At 34.1% G+C, this 17,999-nt stretch overlaps 1 protein-coding gene across 17 annotated transcripts; it reads right to left on the reverse strand.

Annotated features, from left to right (window-relative positions):
• Positions 1-1,293: 1,293 nt before the first annotated feature.
• Positions 1,294-17,423, reverse strand: LOC112022614 (disease resistance protein RUN1-like). 17 transcript variants are annotated; one of them, XM_065759825.1, is made up of 13 exons: positions 9,246-10,274; positions 8,764-9,036; positions 7,930-8,667; positions 6,885-7,828; positions 6,203-6,714; positions 5,516-5,603; positions 4,710-4,773; positions 4,379-4,586; positions 4,221-4,269; positions 3,511-3,646; positions 3,252-3,379; positions 2,268-2,327; positions 1,294-1,747 (listed from the first exon to the last, which is right to left on the reverse strand). In XM_065759825.1, the coding sequence occupies exons 1-4, from the start codon at positions 10,227-10,229 to the stop codon at positions 7,031-7,033; spliced, it is 2,793 nt and encodes a 930-aa protein (XP_065615897.1). In that variant the 5' UTR covers positions 10,230-10,274; the 3' UTR covers positions 1,294-1,747; positions 2,268-2,327; positions 3,252-3,379; positions 3,511-3,646; positions 4,221-4,269; positions 4,379-4,586; positions 4,710-4,773; positions 5,516-5,603; positions 6,203-6,714; positions 6,885-7,030. The 17 variants fall into 17 exon arrangements, 8 of the variants coding, with proteins under 8 accessions (XP_065615897.1, XP_065615895.1, XP_065615896.1 ...); XM_065759823.1 differs by lacking the exon at positions 5,516-5,603 and having other exon boundaries at positions 4,379-4,581; positions 6,253-6,714; XM_065759824.1 differs by lacking the exon at positions 5,516-5,603 and having other exon boundaries at positions 3,511-3,630; positions 6,253-6,714.
• Between the last annotated feature and the right edge of the window lie 576 nt (positions 17,424-17,999).

Raw genomic sequence — 17,999 nt, forward strand, 5'->3', positions numbered from 1 at the left:
AAATTACATGCAAGCTATTACCACATGCAATTGACGTGAAAAAGGGGGGAAAAACTCACTTTCTAGACTTGAATTTGTTTATTAGGTTTCTATTCTAGTTTTCCTGATTAGAAAATATTGGAAAAATACAGCAAAATTAAAAATTAAAAAAATAATAATAAGAAAGGAAGAAAAATGGACCAAACCCTAAATCATTTTACACACTTTGAAGGTTTGATTACTACTTTCGATTTTCTAGAAACCGAATTGAAAATTGGACCAAACTTTGAGGACAATACTTGTTTGCAAAACAAAATGAAAGTTGTAACCTATTTTTAAGCCCAAAAATTATCAAATGTCTCAAGGCCCATTTCACACAAAGGGTTGGGTGGGCCTAGGGCACTTTTTTTTTTGTTCTTTTTCCTTTTTTTTTAAATGTATCATACTTCAACATGGGATTAGTGAATCTCGATAGGGATGGAATTAGCTCAAATTAAAACTCAATCATCCTGCTAAGCCCTAGAATGAAATTTCAAGCTTAAGGAAAATATGTTGGTTTGTAGTAGTTTTTACTTGGTATCCCTTAAAAGTTGTCACTTTTCATCTTAATTTCTATGTTAAGAAATATAATAAATAAAGAATGTTGAAAAACTTGTTGTGACTTAAATAATGCTCCCACATGCATGATTATCGCAAAATAGTAACTTGATAAGTTCAAGGTCGAATCCACGGGGAAAAAGGAATTAATTAGCAAACCACAAAAGAAAATAACTAAAACAATAAAATTATATTAAAGAGAAATTTTGATAGTTTGGTGAAGGTAATTTTGAATTAGAGGAAATAATAATATATAAAGGCACTAAGGTTTAGAGATTCACACACAACACATCTTTTGGTAGTCTTAACAATTATTTTATAGCTTTAATACTTATGTTATTTTGTTTTTTATTGATTTACTCATCTAGAAAAATGTTTAGTTCTGTATAATTTTTTTATTTATCATAGACTCCAGGCATGTTAAATGCTTACTTCCCTAGTCACTCAAGCTCAAATCAGTCCCACTCATCTCATAGCATGTGAAGCCCACAGCTGAATGAATGAACCACTAAATGGAATTGATACATGCTAGGTGACTTAGCCCATATGTTCCGGCCTGCTCTCATTTTGAATGCAGGACTTGATAGCTAGGTTTACAATGTCAACTCTAAACCGTGTTTGCCAGTCCATTAGCTAGACCTATCAAGTTATCATGTACAATAAACCATGTTTGGCCGGTCCATAATATGGGATTCATTCATGAAGAGACATTTCAAGTACCAAAGTCCATACTATCGTATAGAGGAAATATTTTATCCAAACAAAAGAAAATTCCAACACTAGTGCTTAGTAGTACTAGTAGGTTCTCAATTCTCATAACTTATTTTACAGGAAAATGCATATACCACATCAGTAGTCCCATTAACTACAAAGGTTGCAAATGAGTCGTCAGTGGAAAACAAGGTTGAATTGGAACTCATGTTTTCTCATTCCTTTTTGGGGGATTTTACCTTTTAGTGATAGACCAATACTATCACAGAACATCGCAATTTAACCACACTAAAGAAAGATGACAAATCACTACTTTAGCACCTCGTCATCGTTTTTGGCTCAAATCATTCATCTGGACATTTTGGATGATGCCATTTTCATTCAGGTATTCAACAAATTCATCAATAAGATAGGGCCATGCACCTTCAGCATCATAATTTTTTAATGCAGGGTCCACCGTCTGGACGTACAAAGCATGAAAAATTAGTAGTACCATGACCAGCATCAAAACCAGCAAGACACATCAATATACATAATGCTCGTGAAAGGATGATATCAATGTTTCTTTTTGTTTCCTTTCTTATTAAAGAAGATTCAAGTCTTCAACGGCTATGAATATTTTTTTCAAAAAAAAAAAAAAAAAAAAAAAAAAAAAACAACAACAACAGCAACAACAAATAGGAAACAAGGAAAAAGAATGAAGTCAAGCTAAGATTATCCCTCTCACCTGTCCTGGAAACATATATAATTTCTCCCACTCTAAATACTAAGATAGCTACTTAAAAATAAAATAAAATAAAATAAAAAAATTTAAAAGGTGGCGGAAGGGAGGCAGCACAATGCATATCATACTTCACGAGTTTGAGGAGATAAAAATGCAGTTGAAAAGGGTACTGATTGCATATGCAGGTGTAAATGAAACATAGGCATTTAATCTCGAAATAATGATGCAGTATGTAATAATCCATTTTATATCTTACCCTTGCAAACTCCAATAGTTGAGACCACGTGTCCCTAGATATTGCTTTGTTATGCCGAGCCTGAGCATCAACATCAAAACAGAAAAGAGATGCCAAAGGAAAAAATATTAATTAATCCTCTCATAAAAGATATAGAAGAAAGCTGATGGAGTTCATACCATCAACCCAATCAAACGTGTATAACTCAACACACATCCATCAATTTGTTTATTTTTAAATAATGTTTAAAAAAGGGGACACAAATCCAATATCTTAGAAAAGATTTTATTTTATTTTTTGATAAATTACCCTAGAAAAGAAAATTCATCTATCCACAGAAAATTTCACAAAGGAATCAATATGAAAAACAAAGCCTACACCTAAAGGTATATCTATTATCATGTGCTTAGATTGGTCATATGCAGTAACCACTGGTGCCTAACTAAACCAAGACTCGCAAAAAGTCCAGTCACAAAACCAACCACCAAGCCATTTTTTGGATTAAATAATTTATGAAGGCAAATTAGCCAATGAGACTCGGTGTAGGGCTGTTCACCCACCAACCATCACATCCCACCATTGACAAAACTTCACCAATTCGACCAACAACGGCAGCTACCAATAATGTTGACATGGTGGTTGGTAAGATTCTTGCCAAAACCTCCAGGCATTTTGTCTCACAATGAGTGAATCCTTTTGGGGGGTCAGGGAAGAAAGAAAGAAGATGAAAACAAAACAAAAACACACACAGACAAACAAATCTAACAATGGCATAGATGCCTATGTTCCGTTTATAACATCACAGAGACCTGAAGATAGATCCCCATAGGGCATCAAGGTTGAATTAATAATAAACATAATTAGCAATATATTCTCACTTTCTATTGCAGCTCACTTAACAGTGCCTTAATACCAACATGGTGCCAGCTATATAATTCTTTTCACCATAGGTCACAAGAATTCACTACTCATTCTCATTAGATCAAAATATGTATAGTAAGCTACCTGTAAGAACTGGCTCTAGTGTTCAACCAATGGCCACTGCTTTTCGACAAACAGTAATTGCCACATTCCAATAGCTGTATCCAACGCTAAAGATTTCTGACCCTGAAATACTAAGAAAAATCAGCTACCTGCATACATTACCAGAATTTGGGTGAGAATGACATTGTATAAAAAAGACACATACATAATTGAATTTTTAGGTGTTAAATATAACTTTTAGTAAAGTATATAAAATTGTAGCACAGAGCTGACATAGAACCTGAAGGAAAAATCTGTTTGTAATCATGTGTGCATGCATACACACATGCATCCCCATGCTTTTGAATGTACAGCCTTTTAAGCTAAACGAAATTTCACACCCATCAAGGATCATATCCACCTAGACAGCCATAACACTTCGCAAAAAATTCAGTAAGTGGCTCATCTACATCCCGTATGCCCTCAAGAAGAAGTCAATTCCTAGTTCACTTATACATCACTGAATTTGATATAGATATTAAAAGATAAAATAAACCAAATTTGAAGCCTGGAGTACATCTGAGTTCATGAATCTAACGTCCATATTAACATGCACCTAAGTCTAGACATTTCCACTCAAATTAATGGCAGGATTGCATGCAGGAATTAATCAAGTTGATTTTTAACAATAACAGAAGGGCATAAAGTAACTCCAGCACACTCAGAGCACACCTCATTCTGAGTTCAGAGTAAAAAGACAAGCTTATTGAGCATACACTCCATCTAAATGTTAAATAAGTGATATCACCTTAGGATGTTGATTTTTCTAATAAAAGGAATTATTCAGGGAAAAAAAATAGCAATAACAAGTACTATACCTACCTAAAAGACTAACTGAGAAAAGTGAAAAGCTGAAAACTATTAAAATGTCTTCATTTTCTGCAGTGGAAATAAATATCCATAGGGCAAGAGTATGTACGAATCCAAGCATTCACGCAGAGAAAAGAGTACCTTTGTTTTGCCCAGCCAAACGCGAAGTTATATATCTCACGGAACTTCTCTGGACAAATACAAGCAAAAATCATTTTCAGCAACAAAAGCACAACAATTGTATCTCTATCTTAGAAATGCTAATCAAACCAAACAATGAGCTTTAGTTTAAATGGTACCTCCTGCCTTGTAAAAGCAACGTGGAGAGTGCGCTCAAGAGTTCATGACCATTGGGTGAGTGTTTTCGCCTAAAAGCAACATGAATTACAATATTAAAACTAAATTTTAGAAAAAATCATAATTCATGAACACTTGCACATATGATCATCTTTCAGCTCCATGCGCATAAATGGTATCTTTTCACAGAACTTCTCCAAAGAGTCTATCCTGCCATCAGAATATATAGCCTTAATCACGGCAGTTCCAAACTCTTAATCGATATCATTAAACTCGAGAAAAAGTATAGCATAAATAACTATTTATATACTTAGCCTAGCCCTTGTAGACCACCTATAAACTCCTGCTTGGAAAATTCACACATGGTAGCAGCTTTCATGTGCCATGAAACAACTAACTACAATAACAGTAGCAACCCATTTATTCAAAACAATTCATAAGCTAAACATACTGATACAAATCATAAACCATGGGGAACTATGAAGACTGAAAATATTCTGACTCTATGAACAGCCATAGTTTCTCTGTTTTGGGTCTTTGGTAGGGCAAGGGGGAGGGTATTGAGAATCAAAATATAAACTTTCTGTTTTTGCCAAATTTCTGAACACTTCAACACGGCTACATTTTATATAATAATTTTCTTGCTACCACAGGGTCAAACTTTGTAGATTTGAATTTAAACCTCAAATTAAGGATACTTTCTTCATATTAATTAAAAGATATTTAGTTATGCATGCCTTGGATAGCAATAGCCTCAAAGAATTAACTAGACAATTTAATGCTTTTTATCCAAATAATTTTTAAGGCTCTTTTGCCATTACAAATTTACAAGAAATTGAATTCAAAAACAAATAAAATGACCACCAATTCTGCTTTTTCTTTGTATAAATGTCCTTTCAAATTGAATTAGTATCCCACATGAAAGAGCCCATTAATTTAGAGAAAGAGAACAGGAAGTGAAAAAGACCCCCAAATATGCAAATCAAACAGCGCAAAAAAGGGAGACATACTCTGGCATTCAACCACGTAAAATAAATCAAATGAAGATGATGCAAAGGAAAATAGTTTCAATGTAATAATAGTTCCATTTGGTATATCCATTAGAAGCCTTGAATCAAATGTCAAGGAAAGACACCAACTGTGATCAGGGACTAGAGGAGGCTGAGGAACTGCTGCATTGGAAAATGGTTCTCTACCATTGAGAAGTCTAGGCAGGTGATCATAGCACTAAGGCAAGAAAAATTGAAACCCATTACAATCACAATCATCCAATTCATCTACATGTTGAGACAATTCAAATCATGAAATAGTCAAAGAAACTAAGAACCATTATTTTGCCCCTCTTTTGAAAGGAGAAAAATCTATTCCTAAAATTTTAAGCTACCCCAAGTTAAATGCTTACTTCTGCCAAATCTGGCAGGCCTCAGTTGCCAAACAAACACCACTCTGCCCCTTCAAAATCCCATATGCTTAACTAATCACGCCAATTAACCCAATTCAATACAAGTAATCTCTTGTGTGTGACCAACTAGATGTTGACCATCATCAATATAAAACATTATATTCATTTTAACCTCACTTGTCCATTAAGTTGCACAACTTAATGCTTTTTTCTAGAAGCATTTTGGAAACTTCTTGGCCATTAAAAGCAACAGAACTCAGCAACAGATCAAATTACTAATTTCTTTCATTAGTTCTGTTCTTTTTTTGCATTATTATATCCTTCAAGTTGTACCTCTTTATTAATGAGTATGTTAATTTAGGGAAAGAGAGTGAGAAGTGACAAAGATGCAAATCAAACAATACAACTAAAGAGGGAGACATACACTGGCATTCAATAACTCAAAAGAAAACAGTTTCAAAGAAATAACAGTACGTCGCCATGTTTCCTCGAAATTTGATCCGAACTAAGACGTTTTCATTTTCTTCAACTGTGGATATGGATTGAAGTCGAAATCATCGTTTACAGAGGGATAGACCAATGACGAAGAACCCAAATTAAACCCATGACCAACGGTTAAGTCAAATCCCAAACCAAAATCAGACTCATTTGCCGCATCCATTGGAAGCCCTGAATCGGATGGCAACGAAAGGTGCTCAATTCATACCAAATATGAGTCATTGCGCACTGTGTTCAAAGGGATGGACAATTGATGACCAAATCACAGCCATCATCATGAAAGCCCATCAAACTTGAGTGAATCCCCCTATTTGTTTGATGATTATTTTAATGATGATAACAAAATCAGACTCATTTGCCGCATCCATTGAAAGCCCCCAAAGCTTCGACATTGTTGAAATTGTAAGAAGTTGGCAAAGGAGGCAATAAAATATTACCCTGTATGAAAAAGCCCATTAATTTAGAGACGAGAATGGGAAGTGTCTAAGTCCCCCAAAGATGCAAATCAAACAATGCAAAACAGTGAAATATACTCTAGCATTCAACAATATTAAAAAAATTAAATAAAGATGAGGCAATGGAAAATAGTTTCAATGTAAAAATAATACCTAGGAATATTTCTTTTTAGAAAGGGATGGGCTACTGAAGAAGGCCCCAACTCAAACCCATTACCATATGCTGAGTCAATACCCAAATTTTAGTAGAACCAGCTGGCTATATCCATTGGAAGCCTTGAATTAGATGTCACCTAGTGTTACCAAGGTCTCCAGCGTCTGAGTCCGTTAAGACACCCAAGATTTGTATGTGAACCATCAGAAGTGGAGCAAGGAGGTAGTAAAGGTGTGAGCATAGTGTCTTCAGAGTCATCAACATTTTGAGAGTTGTCTTGGATGATAACAGAATTTTGTGGAGAACAAATGCATTCCACATGTACCCCCATCCCTGCAACCATAGGAGCAAATTTTCCGAATTCACTTGTCCAATGAGAGATTTTACATGAAATCTCAACATGATTCCGATCACCTTGCATCAAGTCTCCAAATCTCCTCTGTAATTGGCTGTGAGGCATACCCAAAAACCACATATGATCACACTTCAAAAAACGAAAGCACCTAGTCTCAATAAAAGGTCGATTATGACCATTGATGAAAATTTTGAGATCACAAACCCAACTGATTTTATCATCATGAACAAAACCATAGCTATCATTATCAGCATAACTGTCCTTCAACGGAACTAGATGAAAAGCAACACAAAGAGCAACTATGGGAAATTCAGGACCAACCCAGAATAATATGGTACTCTCTGTGCTTTGATGGTTAAACCATTTTGGAATCTTCTTTCCTGGTACTCTAATATCATATATTTCTGCTAAATAACACGCCAGATACACATCTATAGTGGGAAAGGACTCATTTATATATATGGTGAGCTTAGAGATGGAGACTCGGGAAGAGAAATCAATCTGATGTGATAATCTTTGATGTGAATGCAAATCAATCTTCACACTTGAACATTTCATATCTTGTGGAAGCCCTAACTTTCTTCCAAACTGCATGCAATTCGGAATTTTGAGAAATTGAAGTTTAGCAAATCTACTAAATGTATTTGCAAAGTTAATCAAAATTATTACTTTAAGAGAGGGAGAGGTACCTGAAGGATTAGTTTTCTTAATGATTCTGAATTCAACGAAATGCAGTTATTTGCTTCTATTTTTCTTATACCTTCTGAAAGCTTTGGAATTTCTTTAAGGAACTTGCAATCCTGAATTACAAGCAAATTTAACCTACTAAATCTGATAATACATTCTTGGAGGTTCAAATCTTTATTTTTCTCTAAGTGGGTGAAACATGAAGTTAACTTTTTTAGAAAATTCAACGGGGCTTGTCTGCCAATTCCCACGCTCTTTGGAAATTGGACATTACCATAGAGCGCGAGTTGGGAAATATGTTGCAATTCAAAAATGCTAATTGGAAGTTTACACGAATAGAAAGGGGAACCTATCTCTAACAGCTCAAGCCCAGCGAGATTTCCAATTGATGGAGGAAGCTCTGTAATGGCAGTTTGTGCCAGATTTAGATACTTTAAATTTTCCATTCCTTGTGGAATATCGGGGAACCTCCTAACCCTTTTGCAATCCCGAAGAACTAAAGTTTTAAGAGACTTCATCACAATGCAGCTTGGAAGAATATGAAGTTCAAAGCAACCCTGAAGGTCCCAGTTTTCAAGCTTATCAAGATATCCAATAGAGTCATGAATCTTGACTAATTTTGTACATTCATGGAGATCCAAGTTCTTTACATTTGGGGTGGCACTCAATAAGTCCGGTAATTTCCTAATGTATTCACAGTTACAAAAATTCATATTTGTCAAGCTTCTGCATTGTATCCTCTGTAAGGAAAAAAAATCAAATTTTAACTTCAATAAATGTTAAAATATAGATTAATGAAGTTATAATAATTTATAAATAAATAAAAATGACAATACCTTGAAAAGCTTGTCCAATATAATCCGACTTTGTGGCAAGTTGAGTGCAACGAGATTTTGAGGATGAAAATTGGATGGTAAGGAGGATAAAGGAAACCATAGCCAATCAAGCACCCTTAACCCATTAGGGAGATATTCAAGACCTTTGCAAATATCCACATTACCAACCATAAGGAACTTGAGATTTTTCATCTTTTCAAAACAATTAGCTTCTAGTTGCAACTTTGTTGGTTCAGGCGGGACTATCATCATGCCTCGAATGTTATCTGATCCCTGATTAGACAAAACATTTAGTGAATTACATCATACAAAAGAACTCACTAAAAATATAATAACTATTAAATTTTAACTTTGTTGACAAGCTTGAATTTTCTTCCATAACTAAAGAAAAAAATTATATGAAGGAAAAAAAACCAAAAATAAAAAGCCATTAAATTTTCCCTATAAAGAAAAAGGTAAAGGTGAATGAGACCAAGTTATACCTTATTTTCCATTAGTACTTCAAAAACATCCTCATAATACCATAATCTACTACGTAGTTCGGGTTTTTCGGGTGATTCCTGTCGGACAATCTCTTTACCCATTTGCTGTAGCAAGTCATGCATCCATAATTTGTTAAATCGATCAACATTTATAAGACACTTATCAATAAGTTTTCGAATACCAATAACTGGGTATAGCTCGCAAGAATTTAGTATATCCACAACATAATCCTTGAAATGACCCTTGAAGAAACATGCAAGATCGAGAAAAATATTTTGTTCTGTATCATCCAATCCTTGATAACTTACTTGGAGTACTTTTTGTATATCTTTGTCAGGAATCCTTTCATACTTATCTAATGTGCTTTTCCATTCCATTTCACTTCTTCCGTGCAAATTGGCACCAATTATTGATAGAGCTAATGGAATGCCCTTGGCATAACATATAACTTGATTAGTAAGTTCTAAATAATCTTCCTCAGGTTTGTTTTTTTGAAAGGCGTGCATACTAAATAGTTCAAGAGCTTCATGATCACCCAATTCGTTTACCATGTAAGTTGAATGACATATTCTAAAAGCATGTAACAAATGTTTATCTCTTGTTGTTATAATGATTCGACTTCCAGAAGCAAACCAATCACATCCTCCAATCAATATTTCTATTTGGTCTGATTTATCCACATCATCAAGAATTAAAAGAATTCTTTTATTGCGAAGTATGTTCTCTATCGCAATGGTTCTTTTCGATTCACTGCACACCTTCAATTGTCTATTCCCTAGGGCCTCACAAAGAAGTATCTCTTGTAGTTGAATAATGCCATCAAATGTCCCTGACTTTTCTCTAACATTTTCCAAAAAGAAGCTTCTTTCGAAATTGTAAAAAATTTTGTTATAAACAGCTTTTGCAACGGTTGTTTTACCCACTCCACCGAGGCCATACATACCTAACATATGAACATCATTTGACCCAATATCCAATTGCATTATTATGGCCTCCACGCGAGAATTTATTCCAACTGGGTATTTAGCAACAAACACTACAACAAAATGTATTTTTAGTGACGAAAATTTTCGTCACTAAAAATCCAGTTTTTCGTCACTAAGAACCTTTAGTGACGAAATTGGACTTTTAGTGACGAAATTCGTTTCGTCGCTGTAGCCCCGTCACTAAAAGTCCTGGCGACTTTTAGCGACGAAAAATTTCGTCACTAAAAGTCCAATTTGGTAATAAAAAAAAAAACTTTTAGCGACGAAAACGTTTCGTCGCTAAATGTTTTCCTCACTAAAAACAGTATTTAGTGACGAAAATATTTCGTCACTAAAACCATTTCAGTTTATTAAATCATATTTAGTGACGAAAAATTTCGTCACTAAAACTATTTTCGGGTACATATAGCGACGAAAATATTCGTCACTAAAACTATTTTTAAAAAAATCCATGCACATATAGTGACGAAAATGTTCGTCACTAAAACCATTTCTTATAAAATTCCACTGTATTTAGTGACGAAATAATTCGTCACTAAAACAATTTTTTGTAAACAATGGCATAGATGCCTATGTTCCGTTTATAACATCACAGAGACCTGAAGATAGATCCCCATAGGGCATCAAGGTTGAATTAATAATAAACATAATTAGCAATATATTCTCACTTTCTATTGCAGCTCACTTAACAGTGCCTTAATCCCAACATGCTGCCAGCTATATAATTCTTTTCACCATAGGTCACAAGAATTCACTACTCATTCTCATTAGATCAAAATATGGATAGTAAGCTACCTGTAAGAACTGGCTCCAGTGTTCAACCAATGGCCACTGCTTTTCGGCAAACAGTAATTGCCACATTCTAATAGCTGTATCCAATGCTAAAGATTTCTAACCCTGAAATACTAAGAAAAATCAGCTACCTACATACATAACCAGAATTTGGGTGAGAATGACATTGTATAAAAAAGACACATACATAATTGAATTTTTAGGTGTTAAATATAACTTTTAGTAAAGTATATAAAATGTAGCACAGAGCTGACATAGAAGCTGAAGGAAAAATATGTTTGTAATCATGTGTGCATGCATACACACATGCATCCCCATGCTTTTGAATGTACAGCCTTTTAAGCTAAATGAAATTTCACACCCATCAAGGATCATATCCACCTAGACAGCCATAACACTTTGCAAAAATTCAATAAGTGGCTCATTGTCTCTTTGCTATGTTTCAATTAGCACAGTAATGTTAGCACGTCTCTCCATATTGTAAAATTGCTGGAAATTATCATCCATAGGGAACTGGAAAAATGCATTTAGCCTCACCATCTCTGCCTATCAAAAATTTGCCTATCCATGTTTATTCCTACAAAAAATGGGGAGGAAACATTGAATAAATGTAACTTAAACATCTAAATCCCCCGCCATTGTTCAAGGGACAATAGTAATACAAGCTTTAAGAGGCACCTATCCATCAAAGATTCAGTCATTTAGCGTAGTTGTCAAAAGCTCCAATTCCTGCTCTATACATGCAGTAGTGACTTTTTGATGCTATTATGCACATACAAGGACACTATATATCTTAGCACAACAAGACAATAATAAAATCCAAAAGAACAGGTCACTGTATAATTTAAGAACTAATGCAAAAAACCATACATCCCTGGTTTGAGTTTTAGTACCTCAATCTAAGCTATCTTCCCAAGAAAATTCAAATTCTATGAGCAGCCAGTGTCACACAACATGAAATGAATAATTCAAAATTTACTGTTTTGGATATTCTATGTTAATGTTACATCTACATCCTGTATGCCCTCAAGAAGAAGTCAATTCCTAGTTCACTTATACAACACTAAATTTGATATAGATATTAAAATATAAAATAATCAAATTTAAAGCCAGGAGAACATCTGAGTTCATGAATCTAACATCCATATCAAAATGCACCTAAGTCTACACATTTCCACTCAAAATTAAGGGCAAGATTGCATGTAGGAATTAATCAAGTTGATTTTTAACAATAACAGAAGGGCATAAAGTAACTCCAGCACACTCAGAGCACACCTCATTCTGAGTTCGGAGTAAAAAGACAAGCTTATTGTGCATACACTCCATCTAAATGTTAAATAAGTGATATCACCTTAGGATGCTGACTTTTCTAATAAAAGGAATTATTCAGGGAAAAAAAATAGCAATAACAAGTACTATACCTACCTAAAAGACTAACTGAGAAAAGTGAAAAGCTGAAAACTATTAAAATGTCTTCATTTTGTGCAGTGGAAATAAATATCCATAGGTCAAGAGTATGTACGAATCCGAGCATTCACTCAGAGAAAAGAGTACCTTTTTTTTGCCCAGCCAAACGCGAAGTTATATATCGCACAGAACGTTTCTGGACAAATACAAGCAAAAATCATTTTCAGCAACAAAAGCACAACAATTGTATCTCTGTCTTATAAATGCTAATCAAATCAACCAATGAGCTTTAGTTTAAATGGTACCTCCTGCCTTGTAAAAGCAAGGTGGAGAGTGCGCTCAAGAGTTCATGACCATTGGGTGAGTGTTTTCACCTAAAAGCAACATGAATTACAATATTAAAACTAAATTTTAGAAAAAATCATAATTCATGAACACTGGCACGTACGATCATCTTTCAGCTCCATGCGCATAAATGGTATCTTTTCACAGAACTTCTCCAAATAGTCTATCCTGCCATCAGAATATATAGCCTTAATCACGACAGTTCCAAACTCTTAATTGATATCATTAAACTCGAGAATAAGTATAGCTTAAATAACTATTTATATACTTAGCCTAGCCCGTAAAGACCACCTATAAACTCCTGCTTGGAAAATTCACACATGGTAGCAGCTTTCATGTGCCATGAAACAACTAACTGCAATAACAGCAGCAACCCATTTATTCAAAACAATTCATAAGCTAAACATACTAATACAAATCATAAACCATGGGGAACTATGAAGACTGAAAATATTCTGACTCTATGAACAGCCATAGTTTCTCTGTTTTGGGTCTTTGGTAGGGCAAGGGGGAGGGTATTGAGAATCAAAATATAAACTTTCTGTTCTTGCCAAATTTCCGAACACTTCAACAGGGCTACATTTTATATAATAATTTTCTTGCTACCACTAGGTCAGACTTTGCAGATTTGAATTTAAACCTCAAATTAGGGATACTTTCTTCATATTAATCAAAAGATATTTAGGTATGCATGCCTTGGATAGCAATAGCCTCAAAGAATTAACTAGACAATTTAATGCTTTTTTCCCAAATAACTTTTAAGGCTCTTTTGCCATTACAAAATTACAAGAAATGAAATTCAAAAACAAATAAAATGACCACCAATTCTGTTTTTTCTTTATATAAATGTTCTTTCAAATTGAATTAGTATCCCACATGAAAGAGCCCATTAATTTAGAGAAAGAGAATAGGAAGTGAAAAAGACCCCCAAATATGCAAATCAAATAGCGCAAAAAAGGGAGACATACTCTGGCATTCAACCACGTAAAATAAATCAAATGAAGATGATGCATAGGAAAATAGTTTCAATGTAATAATAGCTCCATTTGGTATATCCATTAGAAGCCTTGAATCAGATGTCAAGGAAAGACACCCACTGTGATCAGGGACTAGAGGAGGTTGAGCAATTGCTGCATTGGAAAATGGCTCTCTACCGTGCAGAAGTCTAGGGAGATGATCATAGCATTAAGGCAAGAAAAGTTGAAACCCATTACAATCACAATCATCCAATTCATCTGCATGTTAAGACAATTCAAATCATAAAATAGTTAAAGAAAATACGAACCATTATTTTCCCCCTTTTTCTGAGGGACAAAAATCTATTCCTAAAGTTTTAAGTTATACCCCTACTTAAATGCTTACCTCTGCCAAATCTGGCAGGCCTCAGTTGCCAAACAAACATCACTCTGCCCCCTCAAAATTCCATAGAAAATATGTTTAACTAATTACGCCAATAAATCCAACTCAATACAAGTAATCTCTTCTGTATGACCAAGTAGATGTTGACCGTCATCAATATAAAATATTATATTCATTTTAACCTCACTTGTCCATTAAGTTGCACAACTTTATGCTTTTTTCTGGAAGCATTTTGGAAACTTCTTGGCCATTGAAAGCAACAGAACTCAGCAACAGATCAAATTACTAATTTCTTTCATTAGTTCTTTTCTTTTTTTGCATTATTATATCCTTCAAGTTGTACCTATTTATTAATGAGTGTGTTAATTTAGTGAAAGAGAGTGAGAAGTGACGAAGATGCAAATCAAACAATACAACTAAAGAGGGAGACATACACTGGCATTCAACAACTCAAAAGAAATCGAATAAAGATGATGCAAAAGAAAACAGTTTCAAAGAAATAACAGTACCTCGCCATGTTTCTTCGAAATTTGATCCAAACTAAGAGGTTTTCATTTTCTTCAACTGTGGATATGGATTGAAGTCGAAATCATCGTTTACAGAGGGATAGACCAATGAAGAAGAACCCAAATTAAACCCATGAGCAACGGTTAAGTCAAATTCGAAACCAAAACCAGACCTATTTGCCACATCCATTGGAAGCCCTTAATCGGATGGCAAAAAAGGTGCTCAATGCATACCAAATATAAGTCATTGCGCACTGTGTTCAAAGGGATGGACAATTGATGATGATACCAAATCACAGCCATCATTGTGAAAGCCCATCAAACTTGAGTGAAGCCCCCTATTTGTCTAGTCCATTGAAAGCCCCCAAAGCTTCGACATTGTTGAAACTGTAGGAAGTTGGCAAAGGAGGCAATAAATGCTGGAGCTCAGTGTCGTGAGGGACTGAGGATGACCCGCCACCGTCCATAGCATTTGGGATAGTTTTTGGAGGGTGACATTGGTGCTGTTTTTCTGGTGTATCTTTTTTTTTTTTTTAATGGGTTTTTCTGGTTTATCTTGTATCTCTGAAACACTGGTGATGTTCAAGTCAGCAATGACTGGCATATCTGAATTGCTCGCATGCACTGAAGATGCTCCCACTGAATGAATGGAGCCCACCTTTTAAACATTGGCAACAGGTCTGAGCTCCACACAAACATGAGCAGCTAGTTGCTACTAAGGGCCTATGTCGACCAAAAGTAATCCAATTTGGGCACTCGGTATTTGTACAGCTTATGCAAGATAAAACTTGGACCTTGTAGATGACAATTAAAATCATAAATTTACAAATAAAATAAGAACCATGATTTTCCGCTTTTTTAAGAGAGCAAAATATATTCCTGAGATTTTAAGTCACTCCAAGTGAAATTCATAGTTCTGCCAAATCCAGCATACCAGACCACTTTGTAAAAATGTTTGACCAAAAGACTTTGAAATTGTACCAAATTCAAAAAAAAAAAAATATGACTATCGATCCTGCTTTCCCATTTGGGTCTTCGTCACTTCCCATCATCCCAAAAAAATATGACTATCAATATTTCTATTTGATCTAATTTATCCACATCATCAAGAATTAAAAGAATTCTTTTATTGCAAAGTATGTTCTCTATCGCAATGGTTCTTTTTGATTCACTGCACACCTTCAGTTGTCTATTCCCTAGGGCCTCACAAAGAAGTATCTCTTGTAGTTGAATAATGCCATCAAATGTCCCTGACTTTTCTCTAACATTTTCCAAAAAGAAGCTTCTTTCGAAATTGTAAAAAAATTTTGTTATAAACAGCTTTTGCAATGGTTGTTTTACCCACTCCACTAAGGCATACATACCTAGCATACGAACATCATTTGACCCAATATCTAATTGCAACATTATGGCCTCTATGTGAAAATTTATTCCAACTGGGTATTTAGCAACAAATAATGGCATACGATTTAATTTAGAATTTGAGATCTCTTCAACAATTTCTTGAATAAATTCAAATTCAGTACAGCTGTCATTCAATACAAGACATGTAAATAGTTAGACTATAAAATTGAAATATGAACCTAAACTAAATTCAAGATGTTCTAAGTTTGAGCATTACGAAAAAAATTAGTTTGATTAGGATTTTTATTTTTTAAAGTACACCTAATGTAATTTATAAGTCTAAGAACTAAAATTTGGTTAGGATTTTTTCTAGAAAATCATTTTCTAGGAAATTATTTTTAGGTTTTTGTGAAGAAATTGCATGGAAAATCTAGTTAGAGGAGGGGCACAAAATTATTGAAAACCCACTCAATACTTGAACAAAATTGATAAGAATTTCTTCTAAAAAAATTTTAAAACATGTTAGAAAAAATCCTAATTATTTGGGGAGATAATCTAATATTTTGTTATTTTATTTTTACTATTGAGCCATAGCTAACAGCCTTAGTAGAAGATATGACCCAAAAAAAATCCATAATTTGAAAAACATAAATAAATAAATAATTTAAAAAACAGCCATCACATGGTAGTAGTTGTTTAACAATAACATCTATTGGTCATTACAAAACTATTAAAACTTTTCCTTTTAGGAGAAAAACCATTAGAACCCTTTTTTTTATGAGAAAAACCATTACAACTTGTAAGGCATAAAAGCAGTCATTAAGTATAGGAACATACTCGTGCTTGTAATGCCAACCAGATATATTACTAGCTTCATGTAAAGCTTCCCTCCAACTGTGCAGCTTCTTGTTATCCTTTATTTTTTCTTCATATTTAGATAATGCTTCTCCAAACTTTCCTTTTTAGTTACAAACTTCTGATGGATCTATGTTGAAAAAAATTAGTCGCACCAATTGGTCATTCTTCTTACACTCAACAATCTTAATAAGTTCATCCAAGCACCATATGCAGGACGCATAGTTTTCAGAGAATACAATTATTGAAATTGTTGAACTTTCAATGATTTTGAGTAGTCCTATAGAAATTTCTTCTCCCCTTTGAAGGTTATCATCAATAAAGGTGTTGATACCCCATTGGCATAAAGCATTATACAAATGACTTATAAAACCAAGACGGGTATCTTCACCTCTAAAATTCAAGAAGACATCAAAGTTCTTAAGTTGGCTGGTGAAAGAGGACGATGAAGATGAAGATATGCCTCCTTTGCCAGTCATAAGAGCCATTGGGGGGATTTTTGAGCAGATTGTTGTAAAGATCTGAAAGGAGGAAAAAGAAAACTATGAAGAGGTTGCACATATAAGACAGGAAATTAAGTGAATGGCAAATTAGGAAGAGATGAATAGAACTTAGAGGAACCTTTAGGCTTTAAAGGTAGCTTGCTTAGGATGTGACTAGTAACTTTTTGAACTTTCCAAGAACCCATACTGATGCTTTTTTCATTGCAATATCATGCAAGTTTCCGTGTGAAACCTAATATAAGTCTTTGAACATTCTAAGCACTACACCGGTCACTATGGACTAATCAAACAGAAGGGTAATTTCGTATTCGAAAGTGGGATTGAAATAATGAAGTATCTATCAAACATTTCCCATTTTTTGGGAAAAAAGGGGTTAATTTTTTATGTTAGCATTTTGAAGTCATATATGGGACCACATCATAAATATCTATCCAAATGGATTATTAAGTATAACCAAAGAATCTAGAATTAATGAATAGAAGAAAAAAAAATTAAATAGAAAAATTACATTTTCTATCTAGTAATATTCTTACAAGACTTTTTAAAGAGTTAAAAGAAAATATAAGAATGTTTATCTATAATATTTAATCTATATATGTAAAAATTATTTTATGCATTTTAACATATATCTTTTAAGTATATCCATGCAAATGCAT

The sequence above is a fragment of the Quercus suber genome, unplaced genomic scaffold (genome assembly GCF_002906115.3).
Source record: "Quercus suber isolate HL8 unplaced genomic scaffold, Cork oak 2.0 scaffold_343, whole genome shotgun sequence".
Lineage (NCBI taxonomy): Eukaryota > Viridiplantae > Streptophyta > Magnoliopsida > Fagales > Fagaceae > Quercus > Quercus suber.